The following is a 15747-nucleotide window of genomic DNA, read 5'->3' on the forward strand; positions in this document are numbered from 1 at the left end:
AGTGAAGTAACCTCAGATATGACATAATTTCATTAGCTTTTTCATATTTTTGAATTATGAATAGGTCTATTTTTGGTCTTGCATTTATGTCTTAACTGTTTAAAACTGTTCCTTATGAAAGATTAAAAAATCAGGAAATTTTAGCTGCTAAGAGTACAGGGTAATGTTTAGATGGGAGCAAAGCTCAAAAATCTAGAAAAGCACAACTCCAAAAGTGTAGTTAACTTACCGGTACTTTATATTTGATGCATGAGCACTGATCCAGGAATTCCAAGCCTTAGCCACATTTTAATAGATTCAAAACTGAAGAACCTAACAAGACATCACATGCATTAGAGTTTTCAGTGGGATTTTAAAACACCACACAATCCTTTTGCATCAAAGCAAATGCAATATTCTAGCAAATTTTATGTAAATGTTTGGAGTTTAAATGTACTAGGCACAGGGGAGGAATGAAGTGCTTCATGCCTTCTCCGCCAGCCTGTTCATTTGCCATGCACTTGCCTGTGGTTGTCAGGATAGTGCCTAAATACAAGGCTGTTTCAAAAAAATTTAGCCACTTAGAAATACTGATAAATTAATCATTGAGTGTGGACCTCCAGCTTGAGATCATTTCTCTTTAAGCCTGTGTACCTTGCTCATTTTGTTACTTACTGTACTCTTCTTTAAGAAACATCAGAACAGCTTATATCCAATGGTGTTCTATCCAGGCACTTCATGTCACACTAGCTAACTTTCTAGTGAATCGTGTGTGCCTGTTCAGTTTTGTTCAACAAAAATAAAGATGAATAGGAGAGTGGTAGGTTGTTTATAGAGGTTTCTAGGTGGGCTTCAGGGATGATTCTAGCAGTGTTCGAAATTAACAAGGCACCAAGTGCATTTTGTACCCGACTATTGGTCACTTGCAACCAAGTGAAGATGCCTGGGTGATAGCATGGCACCTGACATCTCTGCCATCTGGAGATGCATGCCTGGGGATCATTGGATCTTGACATACCTTACACTGATACCCCATCCTGTAGAATTCTATCAGTTATATTTTACATGCACAATCAGAATGAATTTCAGGAACCAAAATGCTTTTTCTGTGCAGCCTGAGTAGGAGCAGTGACAAATGTTATAGTTGATTGTTGTAGCTTGCCTTCACTTACTCCACCCCACTGTCCTGCTCATAGTTGTGAAGAATATTCCTATGTTATGAATGGTCACCATTAAGAAAAAGAGGTAGGAATAGGCCAATATGTGGACTGTCCCTGGATCAAGAGACTTTTCTTCTTTAAGTTCTCAAAGTTCTTAATCTAGCTGAAGTTTGTCATATGTTTAACTGATAATCAATCACAATCAGGCCCATCAGTTGAAAAAATAAGACTTTAGAGCCATCTTGCCCCCAAATGGCAAGTATACATTCTGTTTTGGTGACTGCAACCTTAGTTTAAGAAGCCATTTGGTGCCTAGCTTATATATGAGTTTCTAACACTGGTTTCTAGGCTTTGTTGGAACTGCCGTGCCATATCCCATAGCTCCACCACACATTTATTTAATCACATTACAACCTAGCATCCCTCCAAGGAGCTTATATTAGCAAATGTGTGGTTATCCTATATTACCCTCAAAATCTGTCTGAGGTAGGTTATCTGAAAGAGAATAGCCTGGTTTGCATACAACGCTCAGTGCAATCCTAACCATGTCTATTCAAAGTAAGTCCTATTGAATTCAATGGGGCTTACTCTCAAGTAAGTGGAGTTAGGATTGCAGCCAGGGTGGATTTGATTTAAATCAAACTGATTTAAATCACTATTTAAATCACTAGTCAGTAAGGCTTGATTTAAATCATAGTTTTCTACATAAAGACTAATTCTTGCTGATATAACTTTAATATGCAAGTAGATGAAGATTTTTAGAATAACAACCTTTCATATTAGTTTTTTTATCCCCAGTTTAATAGGTTATTCATATTTGGACAACTTTTCTGTTGTTGTACTTAGGAAGGAGAAAAATAATCATTACCTTAATAATAACAATTTAAATAGATTTATTAGATCCATTCCACTCCAAACAATCAGAAAAATATTGTTTCTATTCTATTCACTGAACTTCTTGAAACTTAGCACTGAAGGGGTTGATTCTGCATTCATAGGTTTGTAGAACAATAGGATTAAGGTCTTTTTGTCAACTCTGTTCATGTTATAACATTTTTTTTGCTGTGAAGAAGAGGCATGTGATCTCTGCTGAGTCAAATTCAGTTTTGAGAAAGTAAACCAAGCATCTGTGATAATATCTTGTAGGCAGAGAAACTGCCCAATAATCATACAAAAACCTCTGGAAGAGCGTAAATGACATTGTGAATGGATTAATGGGATTTATTTACTAAAAAAATTAAACATATACAGCCTTATTCTACATAATTAAAAAACTAATCTTTATTTCATGATTGAATAACCTTTGGATGGTAATATATTTAATTCAAAAAGCATTTTATTTTAAAAAATCCAATTTAAATAAAAAAAATCCTATTTTTTGATTTTTTTTAAAAAAAATCATTGATTTTTATCCACCCTGATTGCAGCTTAAGTAAAGGTTTATTAAACTATGTTTAATCATTTTTCTAGTGGCTTATCTAGGTTTGTTTACTGTCAAAAAACTTATTTGAACTCACTGTTCGTTGATTTAAAAACCTTGGTTTATTTTAACTACTGCTTGGCATTATGTGCAAAGCACTGTTCCTTTCTTAAGTGTAGATTGTTTGGCCACCCATCCTGGATGCTCCTTAAGTCACAAAGGTACAAGGCTAGAGCATCTGGAGAACAACAACAAAAAACATGCATGAAGCAAGCTGCAGTTTCTTTGGTCATATATGAGTTAACTTGTGGTTAACCATGGCTTAGTGTTGCATGAACAAGTCCACCTATTGCTTTCTGAGTTAGAACCATGAGATAGTTTTGATGCAAGTACATCTTACTCCTTTGCTAATCAGAGCACTCTTGAAAATTTATGGGTAGATTGAAGAAAGCAGAGAAAGCTTTTTCTCCTTTTTCTGATTTTGTTTTATGGGGTAAAAACCATTTCACAGCCTGGAATGTATTATTAAAAGCATGTATGTGGTGATGGATGTATACATGCATATTCACACAGGTTTGGAAGAATATACTTTTGGGAGGAGTGTTTGTTCTTGGTATGAGCTTTCGTGTCCATGCACACTTCTTCAGATACCATGCATGCACACGGAAGCTCATACCAAGAACAAACTTAGTTGGTCTCTAAGGTGCTACTGGAAGGAATTTTTTATTTTATTTTGTTTTGACTATGGCAGACCAACACGGCTACCTACCTGTAACTGGAACTAGGATAGGCAGTTATCATTAGTATTGTGTTGTTGGTTTTTCAGTGCTAGTAGAACTACAGACTCACTAGTAGAAAGAACTGGTACGTACTAGGTTTTGGGAGGGGAGAAGTTAGCACTTGTATAGGACCACAGGAGAGGGTCCTGGTGTGTTTGCGATCATGGTGGCTAAACCCCTAGCGGTGTGTGATCCTAGTGGGCTTGGGGGTGGAGATCCACAATCTATCAGAAGAAATCACTGTCTCCAACCCCTCAGATATGCCTGCCCAGGCATTGCCAGCCAAGCAGCTGCCTCTGGTGCCTCCCCTGGTTGCACAAGGGCCATCTCTTGAGGATGTAGCTGGGAGTCTTGTCAGATACTGAGCTGGCCCTTACCCCTTATCCATTGCCTAGAACACAGAAGCTCTGGCATGTTCAAACCTCACCTAGCCAACCCAGTAGAAGGACTGCTTGTCCAGTCTAGGAACTCAGCTGTTTGCTGTGCTTGCACCACTTTTCAAAGGGGATGTGTAGCTTGTTGGTTCAACATCTTAGCCATCTCATGCTTAGCCGTGCCTTTTGGCTCTCTTATGCCCACTGACTCCTGTAACCTGTGATTTGCCTTATGTACCAGTCTGATCTGAAAAGAAAAACCTTCAGCAAAACTGGAGTTGTGAGTTCCGGTTCTTTTTCAGTCATGGGGAGCTAGGACACTCTGTTATCCCGATGCTGTGGTTTTAGGCATACTGTGCTACACATAGTTGATTTGAGATAGTAGTGTTAAAAGACGATATTTAAGAAATATTTATACCATGTATTACCGTTTTATCTTTCTTTTGCTGGTCTATGACCATAATAAAGATTTCATTTCACATAGTTGGTCAGAGAAGTTAAGCATTGCCCATGTGGGTCTGCTCAAAGTTAACCATGTGAGAAAAGCTTGTTGAATATTAGGGTTTTAGCCCATGTTACTGAACTTGGCTCAACTCAAAAAGGGTACATACTTAATGCAAATATATGAATTGGTTTCTCTTACCTTTGTCACCCAGTGATGAAAGCACAGGTAAGCATCTCCATTTTAAACATAGGAGCATGCTGAATGCATGCTTTCTGGCTTCCTTTTCTGACTTACCATATTTTTTGCTCCATAAGACGCACTTTTTTCCTCCTAAAAAGTAAGGTGAAATGTCTGTGCGTCTTATGGAGCGAATGCATGGTCCCTGGGGCAAAATTGCCCAGGGGGGAAAGGCAGAGCCTGCTTTTTCTGTTTTAGAAAGAGCTAAAGGCTAACAAGAGGGGAAGAGAATGTTGAAAGGAACCCGCTCAACAGCTGATTGCAGGAGATTGGGAGGGAGATAAGGAAGCTAGCTCCCTTCCTGCCCCACCCAGGCCCCTTGCACAGTAGTTCCTTTGGGAGGGCTGAGGATCCTGGGAAATTGAGTTTTTCAGCCATTTGGGGGCTTTCTGTTACTTTTCCTCTTGCTTTCTATTACTTGCTGGTGCTTACTGGTTTGCTTTCTTCTTGCCTCCTATTACCTACTGGTGCTTACTGGTCTGTACTGGTTTGTACTGGTGCTTACTGGTTTGTACTGGTTCGCTTTCCTCTTGCTTCCTATTACTTGCTGGTACATACTGGTTTCTACTGGTGCTTACTGGTCTGTACTGGTTTGTACTGGTGCTTACTGGTTTGTACTGGTTTGCTTTCCTCTTGCTTCCTATTACCTGCTGGTGCTTACTGGTCTGTACTGGTTTGTACTGGTGCTTACTGGTTTGTAAGCAATGCTTTTCCCCCTTTACAAAAGCTGCACAAATCTGAACTGATCCTCAAAAAGCAGGGCTTTTCCCTTTGCAAAAAAAGCTGCAAAACTTTGAGCTGATTCTCAAAAAAAACCCATGGGTTTTAGAGGAGGAAAACCAGAAAAATGTTTTTCCCTGGTTTCCTCCTCTAGAAACGAGGTGCGCCCTATGGTCCGGAGCGTCCTATGGAGCGAAAAATACGGTAATCACTTTCTTGTCCAAAGGCTGCTGTAAGTGTCAGCTTTGTGGAAGCCTTCATTTTCTGTTACCAGAGCCTGCTATTAGAATATTTATCAGTCTTGCTTAGTGCAAAAGATGGTGTCTGTAAGCTCATGGTTTGGGGGAAGAGCATTGTTGTAGGTGAAATTTGCTTAACTAGGTATTCAACTACTCACATGGTGAATTTGGAGGATTTGTTAGGATAAAAAAGTCAGTAAGCTTACTTATCAGACCTTTATTAGGCATTTACATGTAAAATCGCGAGAGAAAGAATCACATACAGGCACTTTAAAATATATATATACACAAAGAAACAGCAATTAAACTCATAGGCTGCTTGTATGTGTGTATTAGTAAAATCTAGAATTTCGTCCTGTTAAAAGTACTCCTTGAAGCACTGCTGCCAAAAACTCGGCTACCCCTGCAGTCACCCCTTGGTCAATGTCAGAGAGACAGAATCCAACACTTCCACCCTGCTGCAGTTTCAAACCATCCAAAAGGGGGGCCAACACGCGTTCACGCAGCGTACTGTGTAGTGGACAATAAAAGAGAATATGCTCTACAGTGTCCGGGACATTCAGGGAACATCTGCAGTATCTCTTGTTTCTGGGAATATTCTGATATCTACCCCTGACAAATGCCGAGGGAAAGATATTCAGTCGGGCCAACATAAATGCCCTACGTTGGGCTGGTATTGTTAGTTTAGTAACATAGTTGACCCTGCTATCTAGGATATTTAAATCATAGAATATGGGAGAGCAAATTTTATTTACTGCTGCCACAATATTTTGTGTCTCAACAAGTAAGCATCTTATACACAAGAAATTACTATAATACAATGAAAAATGTTATATTTTTGTTCCTTTACTAAAGCTATTTTTATTGTTAATGTTCAACTTGATTTGTGTAAAAAACAAATAAAATGTAAAACAACAACAACAACACGCCACAACTATACACCTGTGCTTCAATATGGGGTAAAACAAACCTCATTCTGTAATCTAGTCAGGTAAGTTATCTTCTACTTTCACTTTATAGTGAAATTAATGTGTTACTAGTGTGATCCTTTGGGATACAGGCGGTCTAAACCACAGAGCCTAGGGCTTGCTGATCAGAAGGTCTGCGGTTCGAATCCCCACAACGGGGTGAACTCCCATTGCTCGGTCCCTGCTCCTGCCAACCTAGCAGTTCAAAAGCACGTCAAATTGCAAGTAGATAAATAGGTACCGCTCCAGCGGGAAGGTAAACGACCTTTCCGTGCACTGTTCTGGTTTGCCAGAAGTGGCTTAGTCATGCTGGCCACATGACCCGGAAGCTGTACGTCGGCTCCCTCGGCCAGTAAAGCGAGATATGCACTGCAACCCCAGAGTCATCCGTGACTGGACCTAACGGTCAGGGGTCCCTTTACCTTCACCTTTAGTGTGTTGCTTTACAGAGTAGCATAAGCAAAAAAAGACAGATTCCTGCTCTTAGGCTCTTGCAATAGTAAATTAGAAGGGAGAGAAGCACAATCCTATGTTCTATCTCTTCCATCCTCCTTGCGCCAAAATTCCTGGCAGTAGCCACTGAATTAAGTGTAGTTTGTACTTAACTAATGAAAATAAAAGAAGGAGTTGCATTAGGTGGCCCAGGTACTACATGGCAGGAATAGGGGTTCAGTGCTTACTTTAAAATAGCCACTAGTTGGTTTGAGCTAATCCTAGACAAAAATGAGCCACATACACAGTATATCTTAAGAGGAGTGTAAAGAAGTGTTTTGAAAAGTAACTGCAATATAGCTACTCTTGTGTTTATCGTACATTACTGTTAAGATTCTCAAACTACCCTGGGTGGGATCCAGACTCAACTTCAGTAACTGAATGAATCGAGGGATGATTTTGGTGATTACTCCCTGTGCCCCTTCTAACCCCTCCCAAAAAACCCCTGCTCTGGAGCTGACACTGGGGAGGGTGGGATTACATGTCTCCCTCTCCTCCTCCTCCTCATAAATGCTTGTTCTCTAGGGCTCCCACAAAACCCCTGTTGAACTTGGCATTGCCAGTTATTTTAGGAAAGTGGTTAATAATAAAATGGAAGAAGTAAAAAAGCTGTTTTAGTTCAATGAAACATGCTATAATCACAACTAGAGTAAAAATCATTGGTGCTGAAGTGTAACAGTGGCTAAATGCTGTAACAGCTTTAACCTGACCTGATCCTGACTGTAATCCTAAATCCTGCAATCCCCTTTGCCGTGGTTCATTATCTCTGATGTCTACATTTTTAAATGCTCTGTTCAAGAGGTATTAATCTTCATTTGAATTCCTTTAGTACTGAAGGTCACTTATAGAAGGTCACTTATTTTAACTTATTGGTGAAAATCATAACCATTAAATTTGGACTGACATGAGATTGTTTAATCTAAAATCTTTACCAGGATGCTCTATTTATATACAGTTTATCAGTTTTTTTAAACCTCAGATCTTGCCTAAACATGGTATCTTAATTTAAATTATTCTCTAAATCAGAGGTTTTCAACCTTTTGAGTCCGCTGTTCCTTTGACCAACTATATTTTTTCAGCAGCACCCTGCAGGGCTCAGGAGCCCAGTTATGTCACCCCTTGCTTGCAGAGCTGGCAGGCTCTCGCCCTTTTTCAAACACCTTCCCTTGTGGAGTGTTCCCTTAGCCTCCCCCCCCCCCGGAAGTCCTCTGGGCAGCTACTGTTGCCGTCCGTTGCTCTAAATCATTAACAAACACAACTTCCATCCCCTTTTCTGTTTAGTTTGCTGTGACACCTGAGTTTCAAACTATAGATTAGCCTTTGCTTTGCTCTCCAAACCATCAGCAGAAACTATAGATCTGAAATAAGTTTCCACTTTGGTAGAGAGGGCAAGCAATGCTCATGGTTTGGTGTTTAGCTGCCACAACAAACTTAGGGGTAACCTTAAACAGGCAGTCATGGGGAAAGGGAGTGTGTGAGCTCACGACTTGTTTCCCAGTTCTTCAAACCATTGTACTGTTGTATCGAGTGTTTATAAATCAGGATTTTAAAAGGAATGTCTGGCTTCTAGAGTGGGGAGAAATAATTTAGGATGAACTTTTGACAAAAATAAGCTCTTGTAAGACTGAGAACAGACATTGAAATTAAGGAGTTGATCATAACAGTCTGGCCAAAATGTGCATTTTAATAATTGTAGCAAGTTCAGAAAAGGGATGTCATTAATTTATCTCCTCTTGGGAAAAATAATTTGCAGACTATCTGGCCAGCTCAGAACTATCCCCAGCTACCTTGCCATCTCTCCCTCCCTCCTGAGAGAACTTTTCCAAAAAACAACCCCATTTCCAGGTGAGGTGGTGAAGCAGGCAGAATCCAGACCCACCACTCCTCACCCCACATCCAAAGACAGAAGCCCCATTTTGTTTCCAACCCCATGAGCCAAGATCTTGCTTTTTCAGTCACTAAATCCTCAACCTCTCCAAAAGCTTTGCTTTGTTGAGATGGAAATCTCCCTCTAAATTGCTGGCTGAAAACTTCTGTTCTGCCAGGCCTATGCAGACAATGAAGAGGTATCTTGGTATATATTTTAATAAGTAAGTATTAATTTATGCCATTAAATTTATATGCTGCTAGATTTAGGAAAAAACTCAAAAGTGGTTTAGAGACGCAGAGAGCAATAGAGACAAATGGCAAAGTTCAGATGGGGAGGGCTGAGGAAATTGGCAAAAGTTGCTTAACCCTCTTCACCGGTGAGATTCCTTCATTAGCTCAAAAAGCCTTCTGTGGATGGAAGGAATGTCTCCATGAAAGGCATTATATAATATCCATTCTGTGAAGTCTATAACTGTGAATTCTGTTGAATGTTCAAAAGCAGAAATTGGAATTCCTAGATTGCATGTCTTTACTGAGGGTAGTGTTGTTTTCTTTCCTTTTAACCGATAAACAAGAGTTATTATTATCAGCAGACAAGTATGGTGTTTACATGATGTACAAACTAAAATTTATTTTGAAGGTGAAATGCATATAAACACACTAAGTTTGTAAGTTCTTCTTTGATGCAAAAATACTTAAATGTTGGGCAAAACTAACATCTTACATCCTTCCTTTGTTTTGTTTTTGGCAATAGTTTACCTTCCTTTCTCTCTGCCAAGTTTTAATTCCAAGAAGCGACGAAGTGTAATTTTACTGTAGCGCTTCTTGTGGGAGAAGAGGGAGAGTGAATCATTTTGACTGAGATAATATGTCAATACAATATCCACTAAGATGGACACTGCCATTTTACCTTGATAACCCATCCATCAATTCTAGGAAACCAAGAGTAGTCTAATACCAGTCAACTGCTTCCTTGGCTGTAATTTGAGCAGGTGGATCATTTCTTCCTAATTTCATTGAAACAGTAAAATAGTCAAAATTAAAATTTCACATATATTATGATCTGTTTTTCAAAGCTGCCTGTTTCCATGCATTATGTTTTCCACATTATTCTCTGTTGGTGCATTGATCTCTCTCATACCTTCAATTAATACTCCCCTCTAGTAAGAGAGAGAGAGAGAGAGAGAGAGAGAGAGAGAGAGAGAGAGAGAAGGAACAATATAATTATACCATTCTCTTTTAAGCAATCATAGGAAAATAGTGAGTTCGCTTTTGAATTTCACACAGTGGTTCCTTGGGGTCAGTGTTTTTTTTTAAAAGAGAACAAGATTGCTGTGAAATGGTGTGCTGGAATTTCTTCTATAATATTAAGGTGATGCTTCACTTTGCAGATTAATTAGATTTATGCCCACTACAAAAACTCACAGGTTGCTCCAAAGCATACTGGGGCAAAATAGTGGTGCCTTTTTTCTCCCTTCTTTTAAAGGTTATAAAACAAGCAGTATTTGAATCTCTTCAGCACTAATTGGAACTTGGCAGCTCCCTTGATAAGACAGAGAAGAGAAATACTGTAAAGAGAAATGTAATACCTTATATTAGTAAAACTCAAGATTAATTTTGAAGGACACATCTCTACGGTAACAGCCAGATTTCTTGATGCTGCTGGCACTCATCTATTTGGCTGCACTATCTGATGTACAAAGAATGAAAACAAGTACTTTAATTATAAGGAGTAGGAAGCACAGCTAATTGTATATGTCAGTGTTTTTCAACCTTTTTTGGGCAAAGGCACACTTGTTTCATGAAAAAAATCACGAGGCACACCACCATTAGAAAATGTTAAAAAAATTAACTCTGTGCCTATATTGACTATATATAAAGTAATTCTCTTGAATTTTTCAATTTTCCCCACGGCACACCAGGCAACATCTCGCGGCACACTAGTGTGCCGCGGAACAGTGGTTGAAAAACACTGGTATATGTACCCTTCATGCTTAATGCTGCACTGCCCCTGTTGCAGATGCTCCACTACACACAGGTCCTAATTTGCATGAAAGTGTGGAGGTATAACTTGCCTCTGGTATGATGTGATTCTCTTACCAAATGTGATTCTCTTACCAACTGAATCCCATTAAATTTATGTCTAGTCATGCTGAGGTAACATGAAACATTTTCTTTTGAGGCAGAAGACTGTAGGTGCTCGACTTGTACAGCTTCATTCCTACCCCATGGGTTGTTGGTAACAGCACATTCCAACAAAGCAACATAGTTTGGTAGACCACATAGCCTCCAAATAAATGAAAAGTACGTTTGATATTTCTCTATATGCTTAGCATTGCTTTTCACTAAAGGTTGGCCAAGCAGGTCATTGTGTTCATTAGCCATCCTGTCTAAACTTCTTTTGTCTGTTATTTTTGTATTGCACATAGGTTAGATTGCTATGTAGTTTTCAAATTAAAATATTTGTGTTGCCTAACTTTCTGCTCAATAAAAGCACCACATTCCCTTTCTCTCCACTTTTTAAGAAGTGTCATGGCAATCAAACATCTCTTGGACTACAGTGGCCTAGTGATGTGTAGGCCTCAGCATTCATTGTTTCTGATAATAGGTCAAAATATGGTAGCTCAGAGGAACATTAAGTTTTTGTGTTGAAAGTAAATACTTTTAAATGGTCAAACATTTTAAGGGCCTGTGATTTAAACTCTGATGTCTCCATTCCTGAGATCCACTGCTGTGTTAGATCTGTGCATTACAGCCAAGTCTTAAGTTGATTCCTCTCCACGACTATAAATAGTTAGTGAGTCATAGACAACTGCTCCCCAGGTTAAGTGTCCGTCAGCTGTAGACCTCTCTTTCTGTCCTCTGGTTTTCAGTGATCTTAATACTAACCTTTCAGTATCAGGTTAGAAAATCTTCACTGCTTGAAGTCTCCTTTTTCATCTTCCCTCAAAAGTTTGACCAGATTCCTCTGTCATTAGGAAGAAAAATAAAAACATGACATTAGCTGTGCACTTTCCTGAGTTTGCTATATTACCAGTCTAAAGAGTTGAACATTATTATGCTATTTCAGAAGACCTTGTTACAACCTGATACATACATTGCACCTAAAGAACCCAATTTGAAGTCCGTAACTTCCTTTTCCATTCCATCTTAATACTCTGACCAGATGCAGATTCTAGGGCTTCCATATCAACTAATTTTTCCCCCTCATCTTCCCTCCCCCCACTGTCCTCAATTGCTCTGTTTACCATTTTATCCAGAAGTGTGGAGCCTCAGGCCTGGGGACCAAATGCAGACTTCCAGCCTCTCTTGTCTGGTTCTTTACCTTGACTGTACTGTGCCTTTGAACTGTGGTAATGTATTTTGCTTGCCTGGATAGAGAGATGTAGTGTAGGAACTGCTGTGTTTATGTTGCTGAACTATAGCTTACCGTAGAAAGATAGAAGTCACATCTCTTGCTGCACCCACTGCTGGTATGGGGCCCATGCAGGGTTGCCCACAAGGCAATGAGGTCCTCTGGCTGAAATGAATTCACAATCCCTAATCTAACCCGATAAAGAGTTCCGGAGAACACAAAAGCTTGCACCCTATCTTGTGATATTTTGGTTGGCTTTATAAAAATATTTTATTTGAATAAAACTTCACAGTGTTTGAACATAGTCACTGTTCTACATTCTAGCTAAGCAATGTACAACTATATGGTAGGCACACCTGCATTTGCTCACTTTGGGGTGGTGCATGAATTGTTTCCACCTAGAGAAAGCAGATCTGGCCAAAATGACATGCTACAGCATAATCCTAACCATGTCTACTCAGAAGTCAGTTCCCTTAAATCCATTGGGGCTTACTCCTAGTATAGTATAAGCTGTATACATTTGATAGTGTCTGCACTTTTTTCTCTCAGTACTTACTTATGTACTTGGTTATGCCAGAATAACTGAGTTGTGCTATGGTGTTTGTAGAAATAGGTGTGTTTTATCCTTGAGTGACTTCTAATGTTCTTGGTGCCATCCTTTGCAGTTTCTCTGTGAGTGAAAAACCCCCAAATGCAAATCCTTGCAAATTAGAGAGTAAAAGAGGGTATGAACACTTCTACTCTGTTGTGACAGTGTGATAAGCAGGTGCTTGGGATTAATACTAGATTTGATTTGGTTTTATTTTAGTTTTTACTCTAGATGTTACTGTGTGTTTAATGGCTGTTCTATTATTGGTATGTTGTATTTTTTATACAGTCAAACCTTGGTTCCCGAACAGCTTAGTTGCCGAACAAATCGGCTCCCAAATACTGCAAACCCGGAAGTAAGTGTTCCGGTTTGCAAACATTTTTCGGAAGCTGAATGTCTGAAGCAGCTTCCGCTTGAGTGCAGGAAGCTCCTGCAGCCAATCAGAAGCTGCACCTTGGTTTTCAAACAGTTTCGGGAGTAGAACAGACTCCCGGAATGGATTAAGTTTGAGAATCAAGATACTACTTTAGTTTGTTACTGTGTGTGTGTGTGTGTGTGTGTGTGTGTGTGAGAGAGAGAGAGAGAGAGAGAGAGAGAGAGAGAGAGAGAGAAACACCAATGAAAAGGGTTAAAGGACCCTCTGGAATACTGTGGGAGATAGCATGGAGGAGGAATTGCAGGAGTAAGGGGTGCTAGGTCAAAACCATCACCCTTCCTCCAGTGAGAGCCTCTGCTAGAGACCCTTCCACCAATTGAAGGAGCTCTGATATTTGCAGGAAGGGTATATTTGGATCCAAATCACTGACAAGGCTCTCACTTTGACTAGTTACTGTGCTAAAAGCCTCAAAGATGATTTAAGGGTGGCGCATGCTCGTGGTAGCTTTGTATACCCAGGTTCAGCACATCATTAGGCTTTGGGAATTGTACTGTGAAAAAGCAGTGTTTTTCTTCTGATCCACTTCCATGTTCTTTGCAATTAGCTATGTTGGCTGCCAACCACATAGAAATGTTGAGGGTGTGCAGATTTAATAAAATAGCATAGCTTGTTGTGCAATTTCAAGTTGCTTGTAAGTCTAAGAGAAGAGCTATAGGATTTGGAGGCCCAGGTGGTATTGCATTCACACCTTAGAGGTAATTGGGAGGATCTATGGTAGATCTGACAGGGGTGGCACTGTGGGTTAAAACACAGGGCCTAGGGCTCGGTCCCTGCTTCTGCCAACCTAGCAGTTCGAAAGCACATCAAAATGCAAGTAGATAAATAGGTACCGCTGTGGCGGGATGCTAAACGGCGATTCCGTGCGCTGCTCTGGTTTGCCAGAAGCGGCTTAGTCGTCATGCTGGCCACATGACCCGGAAGGTGTCTGTGGACAAATGCCGGCTCCCTCAGCATGAAAGGGAGATGAGCGCCGCAACCCCATAGTTTCCCTTGGCTGGACTTAACCGTCCAGGGGTCCCTTACCTTTACCTTTTCCCCCCTGGAAAAAAGCACATCTGAGGATTCAGTTAAATCAAATGATTATCTAAATAAAATTATTTTTAGGAGCCAAGTGCTCGTGTCTTTTTCTTTTTTTGTTACAAGACTACCAGTGAACTCTATGCATTCTGCTCTGACTCAGCTGAAAGGATACTGTACAAATGTTCAGTAAAGGTTATTGAACATTTATTTTTCTAGAAAAAGAGGTGCCGGAACTCACCATGAACACCTCGTTCTCTTATAATGACAATGGCACCCACCTGAGAGGTGCCGGAACTCAGTTCTGTTGAGTTCCTGCTGAAAAACAGCCCTGGAAATGTCACCATACAATAACATCAATCTAAGTCATTCTCACAAGTGCACACATTGAAATAAACAGGCTTGTTGCTGCAATCCATTGAACTCAGTGAGTGTACTTTGAGTATTACCTGGTTGGCTAGTACTCATAGTGTTTCAGGGTGTTTTTTCCATAAATAGCATGTAGAATCTTGAGATGTATTTAGACTTGGACCTGTTCTGTTCTTACATATTTTATATGTAAATTGATTTAATATTTTATTAGTAATTTTACTCTTAGCTGCTGATGCTTTTCCTGGGAATAAATTCAGTATATCAGGAATTATTATTTATTATATTTCTGCCACACTTTTCCTCCCAAAGGAGCCCTTGGTGACAAACATCAAAATATTAAAGCAATGTAATTTTAAATAAAAAATAAACATATTAAAAATATTTTAAAATAATCATTTAGAGCATCTAAAAACATTTAAATAATAATGTACCTCACAGTTATTAATTTAAGGTTACCATATCCAGTAACTTTCAGGCATCAAATGCTTACGTAAACAGGATGTTTTTGAATAGTCAATAATGAGGGATACAGCTTAGCAGAAAGGGCATTCCACAAACAGAGAATCGCCTGCTAGAAGCCTTGTCGCAGGTCTGTGCCAACAAGGCACCAACCAGAGGTGGCACCACTACCTATGAATGACTTAGAATGAAATTTCTGGTGTATGTGGTTTTGGAAATGAAAACAGGAAACAAAAATAGGTATATAAAAGATTATTACTTAACTTCACAAAGAGTCTATAAAGGTGCATTTTTTAACTGTGTGTCCCCCCTTTTTTCCAGGGAAATGAGGCAAGCTACCCACTGGAAATGTGCTCACATTGTAAGTTCAAACTTATGTTAACACTTTGTTCTACTAAGCTATGATTTGAAGGCTCTATATAATATAATTGTGACATCTTTTATAACTTATTTCGTAATTGTATGAAGTATGTCTTAGTGCAGTTTTTAGTTCTTGCTTTCTTATAATGTATGCTTCTTCAAGTGAAAACTTGGGGTTGAATCCAACAAAGTTTGTGCACAAGCAGAATGGAATTGCACAGCGAGACCTCCTCACACTTCACAATCAATTGCAAAGGGTAGGGGATTGAACAGCTCTTGGTGGTGTGGTGGGAGGGGGGCTGTGTGTGTGTGAGGGGAGAGGGAGATGAAATCCCATTGTGTAAGTGGAAGTATGCTTGCACAACACTGAATTGCACCCTTAAGTATTTATGGTAGAGTCTAAACCAGCAATTAAAAACCCACGCTAATCTGCAGAATGTGGATCTATTCCAGTACATCATGTGTCATGCTAGCTGT

General features: G+C 39.6%; 1 protein-coding gene across 3 annotated transcripts in view; it reads left to right on the forward strand.

Annotated features, from left to right (window-relative positions):
- The window catches only part of PPP3R1 (protein phosphatase 3 regulatory subunit B, alpha), a 41608-nt gene that overhangs the window by 13304 nt on the left and 12557 nt on the right, over nt 1–15747 (forward strand). For all 3 annotated transcript variants that reach the window (XM_033142707.1, XM_033142706.1, XM_033142705.1), the window contains one exon: nt 15232–15271. In XM_033142707.1, coding sequence (XP_032998598.1) covers nt 15232–15271 — 40 coding nt within the window. The remainder of the gene's footprint in view (nt 1–15231; nt 15272–15747) is intronic.

This window comes from Lacerta agilis, chromosome 3, assembly GCF_009819535.1.
Source record: "Lacerta agilis isolate rLacAgi1 chromosome 3, rLacAgi1.pri, whole genome shotgun sequence".
Classification (NCBI taxonomy): domain Eukaryota; kingdom Metazoa; phylum Chordata; class Lepidosauria; order Squamata; family Lacertidae; genus Lacerta; species Lacerta agilis.